General features: G+C 40.4%; 2 protein-coding genes across 8 annotated transcripts in view; one reads left to right on the top strand and one right to left on the bottom strand.

The window, feature by feature from the left end:
* The first annotated feature begins 86 nt into the window (after nt 1-86).
* On the top strand, nt 87-22902 carry ALDH6A1 (aldehyde dehydrogenase 6 family member A1). Of its 2 annotated transcripts, none has more exons than XM_019427111.2 (12): nt 87-218; nt 8765-8821; nt 10426-10500; nt 10671-10832; nt 11038-11116; nt 11536-11838; nt 12822-12943; nt 15175-15364; nt 15560-15741; nt 17445-17624; nt 17892-17990; nt 20859-22902. In XM_019427111.2, exons 1-12 carry the CDS (start codon nt 168-170, stop codon nt 20961-20963), a joined length of 1605 nt encoding a protein of 534 aa, XP_019282656.1. In that variant the 5' UTR covers nt 87-167; the 3' UTR covers nt 20964-22902. The 2 variants fall into 2 exon arrangements, with proteins under 2 accessions (XP_019282656.1, XP_053745564.1); XM_053889589.1 differs by lacking the exon at nt 20859-22902 and adding an exon at nt 20368-20477.
* The window catches only part of BBOF1 (basal body orientation factor 1), a 55987-nt gene continuing 32109 nt past the window's right edge, over nt 1625-25502 (bottom strand). Inside the window, exons 10-12 of one of the 6 annotated variants that reach the window (XM_053889595.1) lie at nt 23788-23862; nt 23503-23617; nt 1625-1711 (exon numbers count right to left, since the gene is read on the bottom strand). In XM_053889595.1, the coding sequence (XP_053745570.1) occupies nt 1625-1711; nt 23503-23617; nt 23788-23862 (277 nt within the window). Of the gene's footprint in view, nt 1712-9670; nt 9870-17620; nt 18127-23184; nt 23618-23787; nt 23863-25502 lie in introns of those variants that run through there. The other 5 variants (XM_053889594.1, XM_053889593.1, XM_053889590.1 and 2 more) reach the window with 5 other exon arrangements.

Genomic DNA, 25502 nt, shown 5'->3' with positions numbered 1-25502 from the left:
AGGAGTGCAGTAAGGTGTTAGGGTGCGTGATTGGCTAGAGGAAATAGTCTTCTCCACCAATGAGGAAGTGTGGCAGGCTGGGAGGGCTGGGCCTGGCAGCCGTGGCGCTTCTAGGGAGTCACCCGCAGTAGGGGCTCGTGGAGGCCGACTGCAGGCTGCTGAGGACCATGGCGGCGGCGGTGGCGGCGGCGGCAGCAGTGCGGACCCGGATCCTGCAGGCGAGTGAGGGTGCTACCGAGGGACGGCGAAGCTAGGAATTGGGTCCTTTCCGTCCACTCTCTGAGCCAACCCCTTCTTAGCCGACCTTCCAGTTCCCACCCGGCGCGTGAGGCCTTGTCCCAGTCTTCACTTCTCATCCGCCCTCGTTGGATCCTGGACTGTCACCCCTGGCTCTCTGCCCTTTTACTCTGGAGGCTCTCCCTTTCTGTCTCTGGCGCACTCTCCTCCCCCCCAGCCCTGTCCGTCCCTGCAGTCGCTCACTTGCCCTCACTTACTTTGGTCCACTCGCCGTGTTTCCTTTTCACCTCTGTGCCAGTCACCTCTCTCACCTTATTTTCCAGAAACTCCCTTTTCTGGTCACCTTTCTTAGAGCTCTTTCTCCTGCCCAGAGCGACCAGATTGTTCCCTTCCCCCCACCCTGCTTCACTGTCTGTAATCCGTGGTAAAGGAAGCACACGAGGGGGAGGGTCCGTGAATGAACTTTGAATATCCTTCTAGAAGATGTACACTAGGTTTTCCCCAAAGCAGTTATTTGCTGAGCTGTTTAACCTAGCTGTGGCTCTTTGTTTTTTCCACAGGCTGTAGGCTGTCCCTTTTCTTGCCAAGAGTTTCATTTAAACTTTTAGCAAAGTTACAGTATTCTTGTTGGTGGTAAATAAGGACACATAGTTATACTACCAGATGTTCCAAGCATATGCAAGGGACTAAACATCTAAAAAAAAAAAAAGTGATAGAAAATGAGGTGATAACTCTAAAATGGGTAGTAGAAAATAAACAAGAAGTGTTAATTCTAAGGTCCTAACCCAAAGTCAGCTTTGAGTGTGCTAACACAACCTCACACTTGTCCATGGTGGGGATTGGGTCCGTTCTGCATGCCTGAGGGTGGTTTCTAACTCTGTTCATAGCCTTTCCCCAGTTTTCACAACCCAGCAAGTACTTAGGCAAGGTTTACTGCAGGCAAAGTTTCTCCAACCTACAAGAAACAGCTTTGCCCTTCTTACTTGTTACATCCAGCCTGGGAACTTCTTCCTCTATATTGCTGGGCTTTTAGATAATATTAGCACTTACCAGATTGCATTGAGTTCTACTGCAGAAACTTAATGCATTTTTTAAATTCTTAGCAAAGTCAGTAAAGGTTCATGTTTAAATGCTTTTTAACGGGACAGTGAGGAGAATGGGCCGGAAAAGTTTTTCAGATAGTCTGGCTTCACTCATCTATTTCTTGCTGTGATCCTAGTTGTTTTTCTAGGACTTTTTTTTATAGTAGGGGTACAAAGTTTCTACCCTATAATTCCCATTACCAATTTATCCTTGAAATCTTTTACTAAAATTGGTTTTTTTCCTTTGCTTCCCCATCATCACAGTGAGTCATTGATGGCCTTAAGAAGGTATTTTGTGCTTTGAATCAAGGAGAGGAATCTCCCTTTCTATGCACTTTATTTTGGAAACAGACACTATTTTCTGATTCATTTGAAGAAACTTCCGAGTTGACCTGGAAAAGAACATAAATAGTAATTCTTAGCCAAAGAAGAGTTACTATAACGTGAAACTTTGATAAAGAGTAGTCTAGGAGCGTCTGGATGTCTCAGTTGGTTGAACATCCAACTCTTGATTTCAGCTCAGGTCATGATCCCAGGGTCGTGGGATTAAGCCCTGCATTGGGCTCCATGCTGACTGTGGAACCTGCTTAAGATTCTGTTTTTCTCTCCCTTGACCCCTCTCCCCTGCTTGTGCTCCTCTCTCTCTAACTCTCTCAAACTGAAAAAAAAAAAAGTAGTCTAGATTCTGGGGGTCATGAATTTCAGAGGATCATCAAAAGAGTCTGTAAAGGGAAGAGTAGGTGTTTTCAGTAATTTTTTTAAAGTTTATTTTGAGAGAGAGTATGTGTGGGAGGGTCAGAGAAAGAGGAGGAGGAGAGAGAGAGAGAGAGAGAATGAATCCCAAGCAGGCTCCCTGCTTTCAGCACAAAGCCCAATGTGGGGCTCGAACTCATGAACCATGAGACTGTGACCTAAGCCAAAGTTGGATGCTTAACTGACTGAGCCACCCAGGTGCCCTTGTTTTTAGTAATTTTAAGTATAGGTAGTCCTTGATGTTCAATGGTTCAACTTAAGACTTAAAAAAATTTTTTAATCACAAAAAAATTTTTAACATTTATTTTTGAGAGACAGAAAGCGAGACAGAGTGTGAGTGAGGGAGGGGAAGAGAGAGAGGGAGACACTGAATCCAAAGCAGGTTTCAGGCTCTGAGCTGTCAGCACAGAGCGCGGCGTGGGGCTCAAACCTACAAACCATGAGATCATGACCTGAGCCGAAGTCCTACACTTAACCAACTGAGCCACCCAGGCACCCCGACTATTTTTTTTTTTTAATTTATTTTGAGACAGAGAGTGTGTGAGTAGAGGAGGGGCAGAGAGAGAGAGAGAGAGAGAGAGAGAGAGAGGGAGGGAATTCGAAGCAGGCTCTGCAGGGTCAGCACAGAGCTGTCCTTGGGGTTCGAACCCACAAAACTGTGAGATCATGACCTGAGCCAAAATCAAGAGTCAGATGCTTTACCAACTAAGCCACCAGGCACCCCAGCTTAAGACTTTTTGACTGTACAATGGTGTGAAAGCAATATGCATTCAGTAGAAACCGTACTTCCAAGTTTTGAATTTTTATCGTCCCTACCCCCAGCAAAATGCAGTATGAGACTTTTGAGGAATGCTGGGCAGCAGCAGGAAGTCACAGCTCTCTATCAGCCACATGATCACGAGGTTAAACAACTGATACACTTATAAGCATTCTGTACCCATACAGTCATTCTGGTTTTCACTTTCAGAACAGCATTCAGTAAATTACATGAGATATTCAACACTTTTTTATGAAATAGTCTTTGTGTTAGATGATTTTGTAGAACTGTAGGCTAATGTAAGTGTTCCGAGCACATTTAATGTAGGCTAGGCTAAGCTATGATGTTCTTTTGGTGGGTTAGATATATTAAATGTAGTTTCAACTTATGATGGGTTTAGCATATTCAGAGGTAAAGAAAACCAGTCTTTTTTGTTTTGAAGTTTATTTATTTATTTTGAGAGAGACAGAGACAGCACGAGCAGGGGAGGGGCAGAAAGATAGGGAGAGAGAGAATCTCAAGCAGCCTCCACACTGCCAGTGCAAAGCCCAATGTGGGACTCAAACTCATGATCTGTGAGGTCATGACCTGAGCCAAAATCAGCAGTCAGGCACTAAATTGACTGAGCCATCCAGACCCCCAAGCCCCCCAAGAAAACCAGTCTTAAAGACACTCCGTGGCTTGCCTCGGTGATGTGGTTTAAAGAGTACAGACTTCACAGTCATGCTTGCATTCTATCCTAGCAACACCACTTTTTAGTTTCAAGAATATTTGTGAAGATTGGAGTTCATGAATATAATGGAATAAATACCTGACACTTAAGCCGATCCAGTATCTCCCAACTAGTGACTGATGGGGCTGAGAATTCAGGACGTAAGTCTTGGTATCTCTTTCTATGTCAGGTACTGTCCCCAGGCTTTGGGAAAGGAGAGATTAAGTAAGACACACACTGTAGGCTCCCCTATTGTAATGCAATAGTAAGCACTAACAGTAGGAGTGCACAGAGTACTGCAGGGGTGTAGGGAAACGATCTCATACTCAATCTGTACAATTCAGGAAAAAAATCCAAAAGGAGTTGGCTCCAGCTTGAGTTTTGCAAGACTAGCAGGCCTTCAGCCAAGGGGAAAGGGAGTGACTGATAAAGGAAACAAGTATGAAGTAGACATCTAGAGAGGAAGAATTTTGGTGTGACTGGAAGCAGGATAGTTTAACAACAGTGGTAATGAATGTTTTTTTAGGAAATGAAGAAAAGATAGGAGATCCAACCCATCAAAAATTATGTGCTAATGTTTTATTATGCCAGATGCAGTGCCTTTTACTTGCACACAGCCTCCTTGACAGCAAGGAGGCTGTGTGCAAGTAAAAAAATAAAACTAAGTGGCCTAGCATCCTCAAGTTGACTGATCTGTGCATTTTCTGCCCTGTAAGAGAGTAAACATGAAACATGATGAATACCAAATGATTGCTTGGCCAGTACTCAATTTTCATTCTGCAAATGTATTAATGAATGCTTACTCTATTCCAGGAACAATGCCAGGAGCTGAGGACACAGCCATCTAGTGACCTAAGGGGAAAGAGACTTAATAATTAAACAATCTGTTATTCCATAACATAAGAAATGGAGGAAGTTAGGTGTTGTAAGAGCTGTATAATCAGGTGCTTGAGCTAAACTTGAGATTGTGACTTTAAAAGCTTCTGACTCTATTTCCCCTCTCACTCTCAGAAGTTAACCTTTTTTTTTCCTACTTCAAAGGCAACAGAAACCGTCAGTTGAGAACTTCCTCAACTTCCTACTGGCAAACATAAAACTGATCTTCACTGATACCCAAAGTGATGGCTAAGTAGGGAGATAAGAAATAGGAGTGAGTCAAGCAAACAGAATTCCATGCAAGAAGGAGCAGCATGTATACAGGCAAAAAGAGCACAAAACATGTTCCAAATGCCTAGAACATAGACAGCAAGGAGGAAAGTGGCAAGCTATGAAAAGTAAAGATGCCACGGGAAGTCTTCTAAGCAACATCAAGATTAGCCTTTAAGAACAGTGGAAAGCCATTGGAGCTTTTTAAACAAGGGAGTGATCTGCCCAGATTTGTGTTTTAGAAAGCCCCTCTGGCATGGGAGAGGAAGCTAGATTCAGAAAGCTTAAAACTGGAGTCTGGGAGACCTGTGAGGAAACAGTTACTGAAGTCCAGGTAAGAGACAGTGATGGTATAGACTGTAGTGATGGCAGGCAGCATAGAGAAAAAAAGGCTGTGTTCCAGAGATTTCTAGGAGGACCGATTGCCAGGATTTGATTCACTGTGGAGAGAGAGGGAGGAGTTAGGGTGACATTCTGGTTTTTTCTTGGGCAACAAGGTGAATAGTGGTCCCCTTCACTGAAAAGCGGGATATAGAAAGCAGAGCAGCTTGGTGAGAGGAAGATGAGGAGTTCAGCTTTCTCAATATGTACCTAAACAATATCCACAAAGAGGTGTGGTGAAGACAATTAGGTAGCTATTATCTGAAGAGGAAGCTGGCTAAGAACTAGATTTGGGCATCATCAGAATCTAGATAATCAAGCTACAGGAGTTGATGAAATCACCTGAGGAGAATGTGCAGAATGAGAAGAGAAGGCCTAGACCAAGTCTTGAGGAAATGGAATTGTTAGTGGCCAGGGAGCAGAGGATGATATCAGGACATACTGAAGACTGGTGAAAAGGGCGGGAAAAGGTTAAGTACAGAAGAACTGGGAAGAGCCCATGGGATGTAGGAAGTCACTGGTGTTTAGTCATGAAGGTTGGAGTAGATTGAAGGGTTAGCGGGAAATGAGGAAATAAAGGTAATTAGTATAGAGAATCCTTGCTATTGGATGGACAGAGGTTTAAGTTTCAGGAAAGAAAGGATCATTGATAGAGGTGTCTGGGGTAGTGGGAAAAGTTGGCTTTAGAGCACAGGCGCAGAGATTAGCCTTCAGTTGGAGGACAGGTGCCTCATTGGTCAGTCCATAGATACTTGTTGTATGCTTCAGTCTCCCAGTCACTTTGTCCCCACAGAGCTTGTGATTGTGATCGACTATCTTCTCCCTTATATAAGGGAGCTATCTTCTTCCTTATAAGAGAAAAGGAGGGAAAAAGGATGGGTATAGGTCAGTTTTGTAGGGTTGCTAGTAGGAAGTTGAAGTTCTCATCTGATGGTTTCTGTTCCCTCTGAAGTAGGAAAAACAAAGGTCAGCTTTTGAGAATGAGAGAGGAAGCAGCAAGGTTGGAAGTTTTAAGAGAATAAGTTTTGAAATAGCAAGGAGTAAGAACAACTAAGTAGTGAGAAGACAGAGTTGTGGCAAGGAGAAAAGATATAATAGTGAGGAGATAAGGGAAGTTTTCAAATAGCAAGGAGTCACAGCAAAAAGTATTTATAATAATATAATAGTAACGTTGAATGAGCACCAACAACTTGCTATTTTCCGTATCTGGACAATCTTGATCACAATAACTGTAAAGTAGGTGAACAAGACAGATGCAGTGCCTACCTTCATGGAACTCAAGTCTTTTGGGCAACAGACAAGTAGCCAGGCAACTACAGCACAGACAGATAAACCTGATAGGGGAAGTACTGGCTGCTCTGGGAGTCCAAAAAGGGACACCTAACCAAGTCTTGGTTGGGGGCAGTCAGCCACCCAGTAGACCTTTCATTTGTTCCATAGATACTTATTAAACACCTCCTATGTACGAGGTACCATGTTGATGTTGGGAACATGCCTATAAATAAAACATGGTGGGCTCTAGAAGAGTGTGGATGGTTTGAAATAATTTTTGTGGGGAATGGGAGAGGAAGTAGATGAGGCATTTGGAAGAATCTTCTGCTGGCCCAAAGGACTGGCACCCTTTCCCCTAGATAGTACTGCAGGAACACAAACAAATTCTTGTATTTCATGCAGCCCCAAACCCTTTGAGTAACATGTCTGTCTTCTGGGGCGCCTGGGTGGCTCAGTCAGTTGAGTGCCGACTTTGGCTCACATCATGATCTCATGGTTCACGAGTTCGAGCCCCGTGTGGGGCTCTGTGCTGACAGCTTGGAGCCTGAAACCTGCTTTGGATTCTGTGTCTCCCTCTCTGTGCTCCACCCCTGCTCACACTCTGTCTCTCAAAAATAAATAAATGTTAAAAATAAAAAGTAAAAACATGTCTGTCTTCAGACAAGATAAAAGATTTTTAGAATACAGTTTTCCTCTACTTCCCATTCCTAATTGATTTGAATATTTCTTTTTTTTTTCAACGTTTTTTATTTATTTTTGGGACAGAGAGAGACAGAGCATGAACGGGGGAGGGGCAGAGAGAGAGGGAGACACAGAATCGGAAACAGGCTCCAGGCTCCGAGCCATCAGCCCAGAGCCTGACGCGGGGCTCGAACTCACGGACCGCGAGATCGTGACCTGGCTGAAGTCGGACGCTTAACCGACTGCGCCACCCAGGCACCCCTGAATATTTCTTAAATCAACTTCTATAGTATATATACAAATGAAGTTATTTTATTGTAACTGGCCCCTCTCCCCAGTTTGCTGATTATACCCTATCAAATGTTATCTATACAACACATTCTTTTCCTATAAGGTACATGTGGCATTTTTTAAACAAGTTTATTGCAATAAAATTGACATAAACTCTACATATTTAAAGTATACCATTTGATAAGTTTTATATTCGTGGTTTTTTTTTAAAGTTTATTTATTTTGAGAGAGAGAAAGCACAGGAGTAGGGGAGGGACAGAGAGAGAGAAGGAGAGAGAATCCCAAGCAGGCTCTGCACCATCAGCATGGAGCCTGATGTGGGGCTCAAACTCACAAACCAAGAGATCATGACCTGAGCCAAAACCAAGAGCCAGATGCTTAACTGACTGAGCCACCCAGGCACCCCAAGTTTTATGTTTATATACACCTGTGGAAATATCATCACATTCAAGATAATGGGCATATCTCTCACCCCAAAAAGTTACCTTCCTATCCCATCTTCTCCACTTCCTCCATCATCCCCAGGCAACCACTGATCTGCTTTCTAACACTATAGATTAGTTTGCATTTTCTAGTTTTATATAAATGAGATCATAAAGTGTATACTGTTTGCATGTTTGACTTTTTTTACCCAGTATAATTGCTATAGTTATCCAGTTTACCCAGTTATAATTGCTATAGTTGCTGGATGTGTAATAGTTCTTTTCATTGCTGAGTACTATTCCAATGTATGGATATACCACATTAGTTTCCCTATTCACCCATCCAATGGTGGACATTTTGGTTATTGCTAAGTTTGGGGCTTTCACAAAGCTGCTATAAACATTTATGTTCAAGTATTTATATGGGCATGTAAATACTTACATTTGACACTTGGTTATATGCTATCTTATATTCGACACCAATTGTGTTGGATACCATTTAAGAGTTTTCATATTGTTAAGATTTGTGGTCACTACATTTTCCAGGCCAAAAATTAGGAAAATATGGTCCAATAAAAAAAAACTTTTTTTAAGTTTCTTTATTTTGAGAGGGAGAGAGAGAGCAAGCAGGGGAGGGGCAGAGAGACAGGGAGAGAGAATCCCAAGCAGGCCCCGCACTGTCAGCATAGAGCCTAATGTGGGGCTCGAACCCATGAACCGTGACATCATGACCTGAGCTAAAGTCAAGAGTTGGACATTTCACTGACTGAGCCACCAAAACTTTTTAAATCAGGACTTCCCTGGACACTGAGGACATGATCATTATGGTTTATTATTTTCTTATAGTTTGCCGTACGTCATCGTCTGTTATCTTTTCTCCTTAAGGACTATATGACCCTTGGGAGCAAACACCAAATCATTTTTCGTATGCCCATAGTAACTAGTGTAATGTTAAGCATATGGTAGCTATTCCAAGTTTTAATAATTTTCTGCTCTCATTTATCAAAATAATCATTCTTTTACCTCACAGGTCTCTTCCAAGGTGAATTCCACTTGGTATCCAGCATCCTCCTTTTCTTCTTCAGTGGTAAGTTTATTGGGTACTAAAGTTTTACTTCTGAGAAGGAATACAGTATAATTTGGGGGTATTCCCATTTATCTTCTTTATATTATTGTGATCAGAGTATATGTGAAGCCTTCTATCTTGGTTTTCTTATCTAAATTCTGTTAATTATATGTTGTAAGCATTTTCAGTATTGCAAGATGCTCTTTATAGCTGTGATTTTTTTTTAATTTTCAAAATGTTTTATTTTTATTTTTGAGTGAGAGAGAGATAGAGCATGAGCAGGGGAGGGGCAGAGATACAGAGACACAGAATCCGAAACAGGTTCCAGGCTCTGAGCTGTCAGCACAGAGCCCAACACGGGGCTTGAACTCGCAAATCACAAGATTGTGACCTGAGCCAAAGTCGAATGCTTAACTGACTGGGCCACACAGGCCCCATATCACAGGGCTTGAACTCACAAACCACAAGATCGTGACCTGAGCCAAAGTCAAATGCTCAACTGACTGGGCCACACAGGTCCCATATAGCTATGATTTTTTTTTTTTTTTTTTTTTTTTGTTGTTGTTTTTGAGAGAGATAGAGAGAGAGGGATCATGTGAGCAGGGGAGGGGCAGAGAGAGAGGGAGACAGAGGATCCAAAGCCGGCCCTGTGTTGTCAGCACAGAGCCCAATGCGGGGCTCAAACCGACGAACCCACAAACTGCAAGATCATGACCCGAGCTGAAGTCAGATGCCCAACCAACTGAGCCACTCAGGCGTCCCTACAGTTATGATTTTTAATAGCTGCATAATATTCCATCAAGTATATGTAGCCTGAATTAACTAAAAATTTTCCCATATAACACCTAAACTGATTGACTTTTTCAATATTATAAAACAAACATTTATTTATATAGTTTTTTCCTTCTTTTAGATTACTGTCCTTCTGAGGTAGGATTACTATGTCAAAAAATGCAAACATTTTCATGGCTTCTAGAGGTTTTATTGATCCTGCCAGATAGTTGTCCTCTTCTTCACAATCTTTAAAGTTGTTTTCATAGAATTGTCAGCCATTTGCAGTACCTAAAATCTAACACATAAGGACAGGTGCTCGAAATCCTTTCTATTTAAAAGCATGCACACACTATATAACACAGTAGTCCTTCGCCTTTTTTGGTCCACAGCCTCCTTTGAAAATTTAATGTAAGGAAGCTACTTCTCAGAAAAACCACACACAGAGGGGTGCCTGGGTAGCTCAGTCGGTTAAGTGTCTGACTTCAGCTCTAGTCTTTTAATCGTAAATGTAATTCATGCTCATGGTGACATGACAAAAAGTAAGCTGGGTGAACAAGTCAACTAGCTAATCTTTGTTAATACAGAATCTGCTGCTTTTTCAGTCGATGCTTCACAGCAACATAAAGTTCCACTGTGTGATTAGCAGGGACTTTTCCTCAGAGAAATCACAGTATTGAGAGGCTCGGCCACATCTTAATGAACACTATAGACAAGTACATTGTGTATCTCTTTCTTAGTGTTAGCATTTCTAGAGAACAGAAGATTCACTATCAACCCTGAATTCCTTCCTCTTTGTGAAAGGGAGAGGAACAATTCACTAATACAAGTTTTGTGGGGTTTTTATTTTCCAGCCAACTGTAAAGCTCTTCATTGATGGGAAATTTGTTGAATCCAAAAGTGACAAATGGATTGACATCCACAACCCAGTAAGCAAAGCTACTTTGGGATTTAAACTGACTAGCCTAGAATTCTGGGAACGTGGTGGGAAATTAGGGACTTGGGTGTTTGTCGTGAAGTACATAGTGCTGCCTCTATTAGGTGAAAAATGGACAAGGCAGGCAAGGGGCAAAATATGATGTGCTGCTCTTCCCATCAGGCCACCAATGAGGTCATTGGTCACGTTCCTCTGGCCACCAAGGCCGAAATGGACACGGCTGTTGCTTCCTGCAAACGTGCTTTTCCCGCATGGGCGGACACTTCAGTATTAAGCCGCCAGCAGATCCTGCTCCGCTATCAACAACTCATTAAAGAAAACTTGGTAAGAAATCAGAATGGTATTATTTTCCAAGCTGTTGCCTAGGATGCAGAGGCCTTTTAGCTGCCCCTGTAACTCTACAATGCAGAGACATAGATCATGGCTCTCTCCCTTATACTACTTCTCCCCCAGTTTTGTTCTTCCTTGGCTACCTAAGAACTAAAAGGAGGCACATCTTTGCCTTGGTTTCTGTGTGTGTTTTCTCTAGAAAGAAATCGCCAAGTTAATCACGTTGGAACAAGGGAAGACCCTCGCTGATGCGGAAGGAGATGTATTCCGAGGCCTTCGTAAGCTGGGAGTCCCTCTTGGGGAGTTCAGGAACCCTTTGGGAAGGAGCAAAGGAAGATGGGAGGCAAAGATCTCAGAACGGGAGGTTGCTTCTTCCATGTAGATTTTCCTATCCCGTGATCTTTTTTAATACTTGTGGAAAATGGCAATACTTCTTAGGTACCTATGGGATCAATTTATTTCATTTATTTTACTTGATCGTTCAGTAGGTATATGCATTTCACTGTCTTTTTTTTTTTTTTTTTTTCCTATTTGGAGAATCTCATTTTGCTCAGCCCCTTCACATGGACGGGCAAGTCGATCTTTCTGCCGTGTGTCATTGGCATGAGCCATTCTCTGTCTCAGGGATGACTAGAGCAGGACAAAGCTAAGTAGTGCCTGGTGGAGAGCTGGTGGTCTGACTGCTTCTCTGTTGCAGAGGTGGTTGAGCATGCCTGCAGTGTAACATCCCTCCTGCTGGGAGAGACTATGCCATCCATCACCAAAGACATGGACCTTTATTCCTACCGTCTGCCTCTGGGGGTGTGTGCGGGCATTGCTCCATTCAATTTTCCTGCCATGATCCCCCTGTGGATGTTTCCAATGGCCATAGTGTGTGGAAATACCTTCCTACTGAAACCATCAGAGCGAGTTCCTGGAGCAAGCATGCTTCTTGCTAAGTTGTTCCAGGACTCTGGTGCCCCAGATGGAACACTAAATATCATCCATGGACAACATGAAGGTAACTGCCCTTCTGTACATGGCACTTAATCTGGCTACCAAAAAAAATCAAGGTGTTGAGTGGTGAAGGAATATTTTAGGATGAGGAACCTAGGGAGGAAGGGATTTACTGATAGTAACCTCCATGTTTGAAGGTAATGTTTGTTGACTGCCATCCCTGTATGCTAAGGAAACTGACTGGGGAGTAGCAGTGCTTCTGGCCCTACAGAATACATTGGGACAAAGAAATACGGATTAGGTCAAGACAAAAGAGATAAAAGAGAATGTTTTCAGTTCGATACTGAAAAATGTATAGCCCTCAGAGAGACTGAAGGCCTTCTAATTCACATAGTAATAGCTAACACTTAAAAAGCACTACTGTGTTTCAGGCAGTTTCTAGTGCTTTTCATATATTATCTCATTTAATCTTTATAACAATCCTTTAAGGAGTGTTATAAACAATCCTTAGGTTTATGAAACCTATAAACAGTAGATACTATTGTTTTTCCATTTTACAGGTAAGGAAACTGAGGCTTAATGAAATGAAGTCATTTGCTAGAAACAATCAAAGCCAGACTGTCAGTACCCAGGAAAACTCTGGTTTTTACTTTTAAATTATGCTATATTGCTGCTCACATGACAGCACAGTAGTATCTGAGAGTCCCAGTATATAGTAACAGTTAAAGAACTATCACATTCTTAAAGGATAAAAGGAAGAGTTGAGTATTAAAAGGCTGCTATTTTGGAGGAAAACAGGAGTTGTAGCCTTTGGAGTTGGAAGTAGGTATGACAAATGAGAAAAATAATGAAAGGGAAGAGGCTAAATAGAAATAGTAGTTTAAAGAATTTAAGAGAAAGGAAAGAACTTCAAAATGGGAATCAAAACTAGAAAAATAGAAGTATAGAAACTTCTCATTCATAGCAATGGAAAAAGGCAAATTTGCCATGTTGAGAAGCCCACGGCCATTTGCTCCTTTGTGGTAATCATTTCTTTTCTTCTTAAAGCTGTAAACTTTATTTGTGATCATCCGGATATCAAAGCAATCAGCTTTGTGGGATCCAACCAGGCAGGAGAGTACATCTTCGAGAGAGGGTCAAGACATGGCAAGAGAGTTCAAGCCAATATGGTGACTTCTTATTCGTTTTTCCCCCCAAATCTGTTATATGTATTAAAATTACAGGGGTTCCCCGGGTGGCTCAGTCAGTTGAGCGTCCGACTCTTGATTTCTGCTCAGGTCATGATCTCACGGTCGTGGGATTGAGCCCTGTGTCAGGCTCTACAGTGCTAGCATGGAGCCTGCTTGGGATTCTCTCTCTCCCTCTCTCTCTGCCCCTCCCCTGCTCATTGTCTCTCTCTTTCTCAAAATAAATAAACTTTAAGAAATAATAATAAAATTACCTACAAACAGCCCTTCAGCCGAGGCATTACTATCCCACTGTCATGCCAATGTGTCTTTATTCCCATTTCATCCTGAATGTCTTCCTTTTAACCATGAACCTGGTAATGATTTTTATCCTAAGCCACTTTAATTACTTTTTATCTTAGACACTTTATCTTGGTGACAAAGAGCACCTTTCTCATTAAGAATGTTATTCAAATTCTTTGGCTTTAGCAGTAGCAGCTGAATTCTAGTTCTGGCCTTGTTTCTTCCTTCATACCTTTCTAGCCCTTTCTCCTTCCTTCCGTTCAACACATGTCCCAACTACTATAATGTCAGATATGCTCTTCCTAAGAGTCCATGCTATCTAAGGTACTAGAAGGAGCCAAATACCCTGTATGTGAGTATGGTTTACTTGTTTGCGTAGTTTTACTATTCTCTTACCAGCTCCTTGCCAAGTACATGGTAATTCTTTGATACTAACTGTAAATCCAGTTGCCTCTTTCTCACCCTTTGGTTAATGTTGCAGAAAGGACAGCCACCTATGCACAGGCCTAGAAACAGTTCCCGATATGCTCACTTATTTCTTTTCCTGGTGAATGTGTTTTGGCCAATTTGACTTAAGCCACTCCCATCTCATTACATATTTATTGAGTTTATTCTGTGTCTAACAGTATATTATGTGTAATGGGATAAAATTAAATAGCAAACATGGTATCTATCCATGCACTCAACTATAGTTGTACAGTAGTCACCCCTAATCTGTGGGGGATGCCTTCTAAGACCCCCAGTGGATCCCTGAAACTGTGGATAGTACTGACCTCCATATATACTATATTTTTCCTATAAATACATGTCAATGATAAATTTTAATTTATAAATTAGGCACAAAGATTAACAATAACTAATAATAAAATAGAATTTTAACAATACACTATTATAATATGGTCTCTTGATGGGGCACCTGGGTGGCTCAGTTGGTTAGGCGACTGACTTCGGCACGGTCATGATCTCACAGTTCGTGAGTTCGAGCCCCGTGTCGGGCTCTGTGCTGATAGCTCAGAGCCTGGAGTCTACTTCAGATTCTGTGTCTCCCCCTCTCTCTACCCCTCCCCTACTCACACTCTGTGTCACTCTGTCTCTCAATAATAAATAAACGTTAAAAAAAATGTTTTTAATAATATGGTCTCTTGAGCTACCATATTATACTTTACTCACCCTTCTTATGATGATGATGTGAGATGATAAAACGCCTACCTTATGAGATGAAGTGAGATGAATGACGTGGGCATTGTGGCAAAGTGTTAGGAGGCATAGTTTCCAGACTTCAGTTGACCTTGGGTGACTAAAACCGTGGCAAGTGAAACCCCAGATAAGAGGAGATTACTGTATTTGGAAACATATGTTTAGAAATGACCATGTTATCCTACCTAGTAAAGAAATTTATGAGGCTATGTATCTAGAAGCAAGCCAATTTGGGGAACCTCTTTCCAGAAATGGTGTATCAAGAGGTCCACCTATTTCGCCATTCAGCTGACCACTGGTATTATACTGGCAGCTCTTTGTTCACATTGCTCTTCTTATAGCTGGAAATCCCAGCAGACAATAGACTGTTTCCTGTCTAACTTAGGAAAGAGAAGGGAGTTCTTCTTGGTTCCTGGGTGCAGTATTTAGTCTGTCAGTTTGACTGAATGTGATTATGTGACTGGAGGTTTTGTTTTGTTTTTTTGGTAATGATTTTGATCTAAATAAACATATAACAGCTTATCAGCTAAGAAAGTAGAAAAAAAGTAACCTGGAGACTTACTCTATGCTATCAAGATTTCGCAGTATCAAAATGATAATAAATCTAGCCTCAGAACAACAAAGGGTAAATTCTCTCTTTCCTTAAATTATTTGAAATCTCAGATTTTGCTTAGTTTCTTAGCCTCGTTGTATTTTGCCAAGGAAGATCCATGTACTTTTTATATTTCCTTTAGGGAGCCAAGAACCATGGAGTAGTCATGCCAGATGCCAATAAGGAAAATACCCTGAACCAGCTGGTTGGGGCAGCCTTTGGAGCTGCTGGTCAGCGCTGCATGGCTCTTTCCACAGCAATCCTTGTAGGAGAAGCTAAGAAGTGGCTGCCAGAGCTGGTGGAGCGTGCCAAAAACCTGAGAGTCAATGCAGGTAATCAGTTATCTGCCCAGCTCCTTTAGACTTTGTATCTGTGGCACTAAGCTCTTGGTTTTAGTGTTGGCTTTGGCCAATGGGAGTAATCATGTCTACTCTTTAACCATTCCTCTCTTTATAGTGTACTTGTCATAGTTAGCAGTCATAATATATGTTAGTGAAAACATTAAATACTTTTGTGTTGTTTTACAGGAGACCAGCCTGGAGCTGATCTTGGCCCTCTGATCACCCCCCAGGCCAAAGAGCGAGTCTGTAATCTGATTGATAGTGGAACAAAGGAGGGAGCTTCTATCCTCCTTGATGGTCGAAAAATTAAAGTGAAAGGCTATGAAAATGGCAACTTTGTTGGACCAACCATCATCTCAAATGTCAAGGTGAATAACTCTGGCTCATTTATTTCACACATACAAGCACTAAAGGTACCTTGAAGGCTATGGATGGAATCTCATCCCTCCAAATGAAGACATTTAATGACTGAGACCTCATCTCTTGCCAGGATTAGTCAGTTATTTTATTTAGAGTCTGAATGATCCTCTTATCCTGACACCCAGCCTCCTTCCACTATACCAGTGGTTGGCCGATTTTCCATTAAGGGCTAGATAGTAAACATTTTTGGCTTTGCAAGGATATACAGTCTGTGTCACAACTACCCACTCTTGACATTTTAGTGAGAAAGCACATTAACACTATGTGGTTGTGTTCCATAGCTTTTATTGGACAATGGAATTTTAATTTTAAGTAATTTTATATGTCATGATTGATTTCTTTTTCAGCCATTGAAAAGACATAGAAACCATTCTTAGCTTGTGAGCTGTACAAAAATAAGCAGCAAGCCACATTCTGCCCACTGGCTATATTTTGCCAACCCTATCTTGTATTTGTTACTTATCTGTTTAATATTAATTTTTCGTTCTGCTCCTTGCTGTCTAGTTTATAGCTATTACAGTGTCTCCATCAACATATTGACCACGCAATATTTACTGAGTACCTACTCTGTGCCCCAAATTTAGCTGTCTCTTCTCCAGAAAGTGACGAAAGAAAAATAATTGATCTCTCAATTTTTATTTATTAAAACTCCACAAATCTCTGAGCTAAAATTAATGACTAAATTGAGGTGAGGAAGCTTTTTTTTTGAAGTTCTTATGTCCCCACTATACCTACTATAATCCTGAATAATTAAGAATTGAATGTAAGTGTAGTAGAAATTATGAAATCTCTTGCCACAGAACCATTGAGGAAAAATCCACTTAATAGCAACAAACATAGCTGAGCAGCTACAGTGGTGAAGGATGTTTTGAATGTTTAATGTGACCTGATATCAAAATATAAATGTACAGACTCATTTGGGGAGGCAAGGGAATGAATGAGAATGAATTGTTTATGTTACAGAAAACTTAGTACAGGGTTTCTTTAAACAGAAACACTCTCCTGTGTTATTTTCAATATCTATCTGATTTAGGGGCACCTGGGTGGCTCAGTCGGTTAAGTGTCTGACTTAGGCTCAGGTCACAATCTCACAGTTTGTGGGTTCGAGCCCCGCTTCGGGTTCTGTGCTGACAGCTCGGAGCCTGGAGCCTGCTTTGGATTCTGTGTCTCCCTCTGTCTCTGCCCCTCCCCTGCTCGTGCTCTGTCTCTCTCTCTCTCAGAAATAAACATTAAACAAAATTTATATATATATATATATTTGTATATATTTATATATATATAAATTGTAAAATTTATATATATATATATATTTGATTTATAAAAAATGAATTTTCATGTAACTTTTCATAACATAACAATTGTATAAACAAGTTATACAGGTATAAAAGAGGAAGCTAGTGATGGGTCATGGGACCTAAAAATACAGTGCTCAAAGGGCAGGAGGGTAATTGTAGTTAATAGGAATTTCAAGTTGTTTATATGATTGGTAGCTTCAAAGATGGAACACAGCAAGAAAGGACTTTTTTTTAAAAGGTGGTTTAAAATGAAGAGAGGTTACTAACATGAAAACTGTCCATGTAAACAGTGGGTAATAAAGTACCAGATAAGCCTAAAATACTGACTTCTTTTCTGGATGCATCACTCCTGGAAGCCAACTATGACCTGTTACAAAGAGGAGATTTTTGGTCCAGTTCTTGTGGTTCTGGAGACAGACACTTTGGATGAAGCCATCAAGATTGTAAATGATAATCCATATGGAAATGGAACCGCCATCTTCACCACCAATGGAGCCACTGCTCGGAAATATTCCCACCTGGTGGATGTTGGACAGGTTTGTGAACAGAGTTCTTAGGAGATTCTTGTACTCATATACTGTTTACTATCTAAGGGAAACAGCAAAGTGATCGGTTGCTGCGCCTCTGATTTCCTACAGTGCCCCATTTCTTCCTCAGGAATCACAGTTCATGGGATACAGAAAGGAATGGGATAGAAGTTGGGGTATTTAAAATCGGTTTGTCTGATGCCAAGCATTTGTGCTTCTAAATGGAAAGTTCCTTTGTTTGAGTCCTTTTATTTATGTGGATTTGTTCTGCTTTAGGTGGGGGTAAATGTCCCTATTCCAGTGCCTTTGCCAATGTTCTCATTCACCGGTTCTCGATCTTCCTTCAGAGGAGACACCAATTTCTATGGCAAACAGGTAACTTTAAGAAAATATTGTTTTCCTCTAAGAAACTTTCTTGAATATACTCAGGAACAAGGATTCTGAAAGGAAGGCCCTGACATTAGCTTCTGTTGGGTCATAAGTTGTTCAGCCATGCTTATCAGGATGTTCCCTAGAGAAGATTTAAAATACAACAAAATTTCGTCAAAGCTGCTGCTCCCTGACTAACTCAAGGCAGCAAAGTTTTGGGGAAAGAGCATGAGGAAGTCCAAGCCTTTATGTATGTCATTTCCTCTGAGAGCCTTTCCTCCTGCCTCTCCTCTTTCATCTAAGTCTTAATCATCTGTCTTGTCTAAGTTTGAATCATGGACTGACTCCTCCAGAAAATCACCTCTGACTATCACCACCCCCTTCCTCAGTGCTGGGTTGGGAATGCCCCCATGTCCTCCCACTGCACATTTTTCTCCTGTAAGTTATTCACTTACAAAACAGATTTTTAATGTTCATTTATTCTTGAGAGAGAGAAAGAGTGTGAGTGGGGGAGGGGGAGAGAGAGAGAAGGAGACCTAGGATCCGAGGCAGGCTCCAGACTCTGAGCTGTCAGCACAGCCAGACACAGGGCTTGAAGTCACGAAATGCAAGCTCATGACCTTAGCCAAAGTTGGGTGCTTAACTGACTGAGCCACCCAGGCACCCCTTCATTTACAAAAATTTTACTGAATACCTTCTTTGTACCAAAACTATTCTAAGCATTATGGATACATTATGAACAACAAAAAAAATAAAGCAGATTTGGTACAGAATGGCCTGGGGTCAAATTCCAGCTTGGCCTGTTATTAATTGCATGACTTTGAGGAATATCCTGTGTCTCAAGTTTCTTATCTATAAAATGAGAATAACAATAGTACTTATATTTCATAAGTTTATGAAGATCAAATCACCATTGTTACCACATCCTTCAGCAGATGCATATTTCCTAAGACGAGGCATGGCAGGTTCAAATAGCAGAAATGAGCTGGGGCACAGAGAGTGAATGAGAAGGAGAGTGGTAAGAGATGAGGTTAGAGAGGCAGGGGGAATCCTGTAGGGCTGTGTAAGCCAAGATAAGAACACATCACATTGTAATTATTTACTTAACTGCAGTACCTTGCATGGAGCAGGTGCCCAAACATGTGTTTAACAAATGGGCTAGTGAAAGTTCTTTGTAACCCCACAGAGATACAGCCATTTTGGAACCTTCAGTAATAAACTACATGTTTTCTATACAGGACTCTCTTTTATACTTTAATTAAAAAAAAAAATTAACAGTAGCATTGCATAGCAGAATGTAACAGTGTGACCAGCTGGTTAAGAAAACATATTGGGGGACACCTGGTGGCTCAGTCAGTTGAGCGGCCAACTTTGGCTCAGGTCATGATCACGAGGTTCATGAGTTCGAGCCCCGCATCAGGCTCACTGGTGTCAGCACAGAGCCCACTTCTGATCCTGTCTCCCTCTCTCTGCCCCTCCCCTGCTCGCTCTCTATCTCTCAAAAAATAAACATTAAAAAAAAAAAAAAAAAAAGGAAAACATTTTGGTTATTTGGAGGCAGATTATTCAGTTTGCACATTAGTCACAGCTTTTGCATAATCGATTACTTTGATTCTATTAACAAAAATTTCTTTTGAGGGAAGCAGAGTAAAACTATTGCTTTTTTTCTCCCTGTCTTGGTTGCTTCAGATTCTGTGTCTCCCTCTCTCTCTGCCCCTCTCCTGCTCATGTTCTTTCTCTCTCTCTCAAAAATAAATAAACATTTAAAAAAATTTAAAAAAATTTCTCTCCCTTGCTTTGCCCCTCCCCCTCAAAATAAATAAATAAAGTTTAAAAAAACGAAAAGCTTAATTTAAAAAAAAGATCCTCTCCCTCTTCCTCTGCCCCTCCCCCCTTCATATTCTCCTTCTCTCAAAAAATTTCTACTTTGTATTCTTTGGGAAAATAGACAAGAAAGAATCATTCTCATAATAAAATGACAACTTTAGTTATATTGAAAGTATATAATAACTCTAAAACCCTTAATATATATATTAACATGGCCCAGATTTTGTCAAATAATTCTAGAAAAGTATTTTAAAGAAGCTGTTGTGGTTTTTTCTAACATTATCTTTCTAGCTTGCTAGTTTTTTTTGTGTTAGATCTGCACAGTCTATTCTCCTTTGCTCAAGCCTATTCTTACAAAATAAACTGTATATAAAGCCTTACATATGAATTTTTTTGGTTCACATTACAGGTGCTTTAGAAGTGAATGTGTGTAGTATCAGACAGTTTACTTTAGATTTGTAAGATATTGTAGATTTTACTACTTTAGCATCACTGACAGTTGTCAGAAATGGCCTAATATGTATTCTATCCCTTCATGCCTTTTTCTTCTTCACAGAAAAGAGAGAAAAACTAACAGTTATTGAACAGCAGTTACTTTACTAGGACGTTTGAAGGTCATCTCATTTTCCCCTCACAGCGAGGTGAGCCACAGGTCACAGATAAGGCCCAATGTTACATGGCAGTCAACAAGGAGGAGAGGCAGGATTTGAGCCAGGTCCTAATATCTCAGAGCACACATTCAGCTCTAGGAATAGAATGAACTGCAAGTTTAACAGATTACACTGTTCAATTTTTCCATTTAGATCCTCTTGACTAGTTTCAGCATAATGATCGGTAAGGTTTGACTATTTATTTACTATGCCAGGCATTGTGCTAAATGTGTTAAATAGATTATCTCATGAACAATATGTTGGATTTTGGTTGCACCAGCTCCTCAAGTGGCAACATTAGTAACGCTTTACAGCACCTCCTTCAAAAGCTGATTGAAAGAGAAATCATGAAACCCCCAGGAATATATGCTCTTTTTTTTTCCTTTATTCTCTTTAGGGCATCCAATTCTACACTCAGCTAAAGACCATCACTTCTCAGTGGAAAGAAGAAGATGCTACTCTTTCCTCACCTGCCGTCGTCATGCCTACCATGGGCCGTTAGAAACAAGTTTGTTCCAGATTCAGTCCACCCTGAGTAATCTCCCTCTGTTCTTGACCAACTTCATTTGCCAACTTTGCTCAGATCAGATCTCTAGGATTGGAATACCTGGTAATTAAGACCTTTCTCAAGACCATTGGCCCCTGCAAAGTTGTTCTGAGGAGATTCCTAGTCTGACTCTGAAAACAGATTTTCACTTGCTCCTTACTTTGGTTTTTGAGGTAACTGTTGTTAACTCTGAAACACTTACATGGAATGAGATCTTAGGTTATTTTCTAAAAGTTCTCCCCTTTTCTGATGACTTGCGGAAGGGAAGATAGTGTATGTAAAGAAGATCTTCCAATAACTGGAAGAGGACTCCTTGGATGGGGAAACAGGACAGAAATTAATTCACCCTTTGGTTGATCCTCAAACACAGCCCTACATAAATGGTAGTGGGGGAGACCCCTCTGCCAAGCTTTCCTGAGCCTGTCATTTATCCCACACTATGAAGGACATAATACATTTCTACTTATCCTGTGGTTGTGACAACTGCTTTCTTTTCTGCTAAATGCCACTTTGTCCTAGTGATTCATGACCACTAATTACTAATTCTATCATTGTCACTGTTCCTACTTCTTAAAATCACTTCTCAAGGATACCTCAGTATGTACTGGATAAATCAACTTTTTGTTGTGTGTGCCAAGTGTTAAATTTCACATTTGGCTTCAACAATCATTAATGCTTCAGTCATTAATTCAGATGCAAATGGAGTTTTTTAAGAGAACTATTTCAAAAGGTTTTTAGGGCCAGAAATCAAGGGGTATTCCAGCCATGAAAGTGTGCAAGACTCTTGCCTTAAGTAAGTGTAACCAGGTATTACTTGTTGAATTTTTTATATTGTTCTTTCTTCTTGCTTGCATTTCTCGTTAGTGATAATTTTTAACGAAAGAACTCTTAATGTAGAGTAATTCATTGGTGCCTAAGAAATTTCAAGGCTCTTCATGACATGAAATAGTAAAAAAGAAATGCTTTGACAGATTCTTCTGCAACCATTATATTCAAGTGTCTTTATGCCTTTTCTTTTGATATAGCTAAACTTTATGTCAGAACAGAAACTGATGAGCTAAAAAAACAGACTCCCAACCGAATCAAGTCTTTTCGGATATAGTTTTTACCCAGTGAACTAGGAGACGGCTGCTGGCTCTGATAGAATAGTCTTTGGTCCTCAGGCAGATGATATAGGTCATTTATTTTTTCTGCTCCCTCATGAGTCACTTGGATAATGCTAATCTGCTCCATGGCAGTGATTCAGTGAACTAAGAATATGAAAACTTTGAAAACATTTGTGCACTCTGTGGATTTTAATACTACCACTGCTGGATAGAGTGTCAGAGTCTTCAATCGCTTAAGGTGACTGGAACCTTAATAAAATACATTTATGACCCTAATGGGTTTATTGGTTTTTTGGGTTTTTTTTGTTTTTGTTTCCTTTTTTTTGGATTTGCCTTCCTAAATGTGAGGCAATAAAAATTTATAATTTGATAATAGAATGCCCTTTATTTTCTTTCTACTTATCACAGCTGGCAACTAATAGTGGTACTTAATCCAATCCAACAACAATAGGCTGGGTTGAATGAAAGCTCATATTGTCTAAATTCCAACTGGAATTAAATATAATCCCAGAGATTCCTATGTTTTCCTTATATTTAAGGGAAATCACTTTTGTAAAAATACTGACTCATCAGAATTGTGTTGCTCTAATTGGAATCAACTCATTTGTCTAGCTACTTGCTACTCAAAAGAGTTTCTTGTTTCTTATATGGAAAAAAATATGCAGTTATATTCATGCTAATAGCATCTTAAAAATTTAGTGTGGCCTCATTTGAAATTTCTCAGATCCTGTGTTGTACTAATTGATTATGAATAACAAATTACAAATAAAAAGCTCTTAAAAAGAAAACCTGGCTTTTTTGTTTTGTTTTTAAATGTTATATTTTTGAGAGAGAGAGAGTGCAAGTGGGGAGGAGCAGACAGAGGGAGACACAGAAACCCAAGCAGGCTCCGCGCTGCCAGCACAGAGCCAGATGTGGGCTCATGAACTGTGAGATCGTGACCTGAACCGAAATCAAGAGTTGGACGTTTAACCAACTGGGCCACCCAGGTACCCCTGGCTTTTTGTTTTTAATAATGCCTTCCTACATAATTCCTTTGTCCCTAGCTTATAGGGATTCAGACTTCCCAATTCTGTTCAAAGCCATTATGTTTATTATTACATAATATGGTCATTATGTTTATTATTACATAAAAGATAGTACATATTTTGGCTAGCCTTTATACTTCACAAGACAATGTATAGGTTTTTTCACATTTACTAAAAGAGGCACAAATGTGCATTTGCATTAAGTATAACATGCCTGCCATAGTGTAGACATGTTATACATGTGTTATTACTCATTTCACTGATCACTGAGAGCTCTTGGCTAGTAGAGAAAAGCACTATGACTTAGCAAGAAGTTCCATGGGGGAAAGGAAGCGTTTAGTTAGATTATAGACTCCTTACTATGTCAGACTCTTGTGATTCTTTCTGAATATTGGGTATCATCAGTTCACCAGAAGAGTCTGAGATTGGTACTTGCTGGGTGATGAAGGTTTGATCTTGAAGCTTACTGTCATCCCTGCAATGACGACAAAATGACAGACCTGTCAACAACCACATATTCATGGAACTTGGTTCAGAACAATAGACTTGTCCTACAACTCCCACTCAGTTCTGGCACATATAAAATGTCCACCACAGCCACTGTGATCAGGCTTACGTTCATTACCTTGTCAAGACAGCTCTTACCCAAATTCCTTTGTTTCTCCATCATCAGCAACAACATAGTCTGGAACTGAAGGCCTAGAGCTCTGGCTATATTTTCTGTGGTAGATAAAAGTTAACAATGAGGCAGTGTCTCCTCTTGTCCCATATTTCAACTGTGCTTTTTTTTTTTTTAAGTGTATTTATTTGAGAGAGAGCATGCACACATGTGCATGAAAAGAGGAGGGGCAGGGAGAGAGAATCCCAAGCAGGCTTCACGCTAAGAGTGCAAAGCCCGATTCGGGGTTTAATCCTACCAACTGTGAGATCATGACCTGAGTCAATACCAAGATCAAGAGTCAGATGCTTAACTGATAATCATGATGATGATATTCCTCCAATAGCTATTAATGGTGATGCTTAAGACGGAACCAGAGTACTGACCAAAAACATGGCCAGAGAAATTCCCTTCCCACAAAAAGAACCTCAGAGCATAGAAAAATTACCCAATGGTGATGGACCCAGTATGAAAATTTCTCCTCATACTTTGGAAAGTTTGGTTTAAGAACAGGAAGTAATCATATCACTGATTGAATATTCTAATAGAAAGTGAGCTGAACAGGATTATAAAAAGTACAGTGCGGGGGGGGGGTGCCTATCTGGCTCAATTGGTAGAGCATGTGACTCTTGATCTCGGGGTTGTGGGTTTGAGCTCCACATTAGGTGTAGAGATTACATAAAAATAAAATCTTAAAAAAAAAAAAAGCATAGTAGGTTGATTTGCCAGCAGGTAAGGACACATGCTCCACTTCTAAAACTTGTCCTCAAGTTGGTACATATGAAGCAGAATAAACCCATTCAAAATATGACTGTATTAAATAGTCTAATAATTATGCATGAGAAAAATATACTTTGGGGGTTCCTAGGTGGTTCAGTTGGTTAAGCATCTGACTCTTGGTATCAGGTCGTGATCCTGTCATGAGGCTGAGCCCCACATCGGGCTCCATGCTAAATGTGGAGCCTGCTTGGGATTCTCTCCCTCCCTCCTCTCTGCCCCTCCCCTGCATTCATGTGCTTGCACATGCGCTGTCTCTCTCACTCTCAAAATAAATAAACATTTAATTTTTAAAAATGTACTTTGGATACTACTAGTACCTGAGTTACAGCCAGTGTGGTTGCTAGTGCACTAAAGAGTGCAGTTTATTGGTTATACTCCTTGACTTAGTTCAATCACAAAAATAGCATACTATTAGATTCACAATCATACAATCAATTGAACTCTTAATGAACTTCCTAACTGCTCTGCTTGCCCTGGTAGACCATTTATCATCTAATCTCTCCCCAGTCTGGTTTGAGCTTTCTCATTTAATCTCATCTTCACCACACATTTCACTATTCGATTCCCATCTTCTTTTCCCTTCAACCAGCTCTGATATGAGATTCCAACAGGCTTAGACATCATTCCATTGCAGCTAGATTTAACTTCATTGCTTTGGTGCGAAGATTTCACTCACATTTCTTTGTTTCTGCAGTATTGAAAACAACATAGTATGGAACTTGAGACCTAGAACTCTGGTTGTTTCTTGGAGTACGGAAAAGTCAACTCACAATGAGACAGACATTCTGTAGCTATAGTCTGGATTCTACCTTCCCCTCTAAATAAAAATAAATAAAATAAAATAAAATAAAATAAAATAAAATAAAATAAAATAAAATAAGACTCTTTGGAAGGCTCCCAGAGACAAAAGACCATTTCAAAG

This window comes from Panthera pardus, unplaced genomic scaffold, assembly GCF_024362965.1.
Source record: "Panthera pardus isolate Hobbes unplaced genomic scaffold, ASM2436296v1 HiC_scaffold_24, whole genome shotgun sequence".
In the NCBI taxonomy this organism is placed as follows: domain Eukaryota; kingdom Metazoa; phylum Chordata; class Mammalia; order Carnivora; family Felidae; genus Panthera; species Panthera pardus.
Note: the sequence above shows the minus strand (reverse complement) of the source record. Positions and strands in the feature narration are given on the sequence as shown.

Excerpts from the sequence above, each read along its gene's own strand:
- ALDH6A1 (XM_019427111.2), top strand. The coding sequence starts at position 168 with ATGGCGGCGGCGGTGGCGGCGGCGGCAGCAGTGCGGACCCGGATCCTG. Across the intron at positions 12,944-15,174 it reads AGAGAGTTCAAGCCAATATG|GGAGCCAAGAACCATGGAGT; the intron begins GTGACTTCTTAT and ends TATTTCCTTTAG. Across the intron at positions 17,625-17,891 it reads ACCTGGTGGATGTTGGACAG|GTGGGGGTAAATGTCCCTAT; the intron begins GTTTGTGAACAG and ends GTTCTGCTTTAG.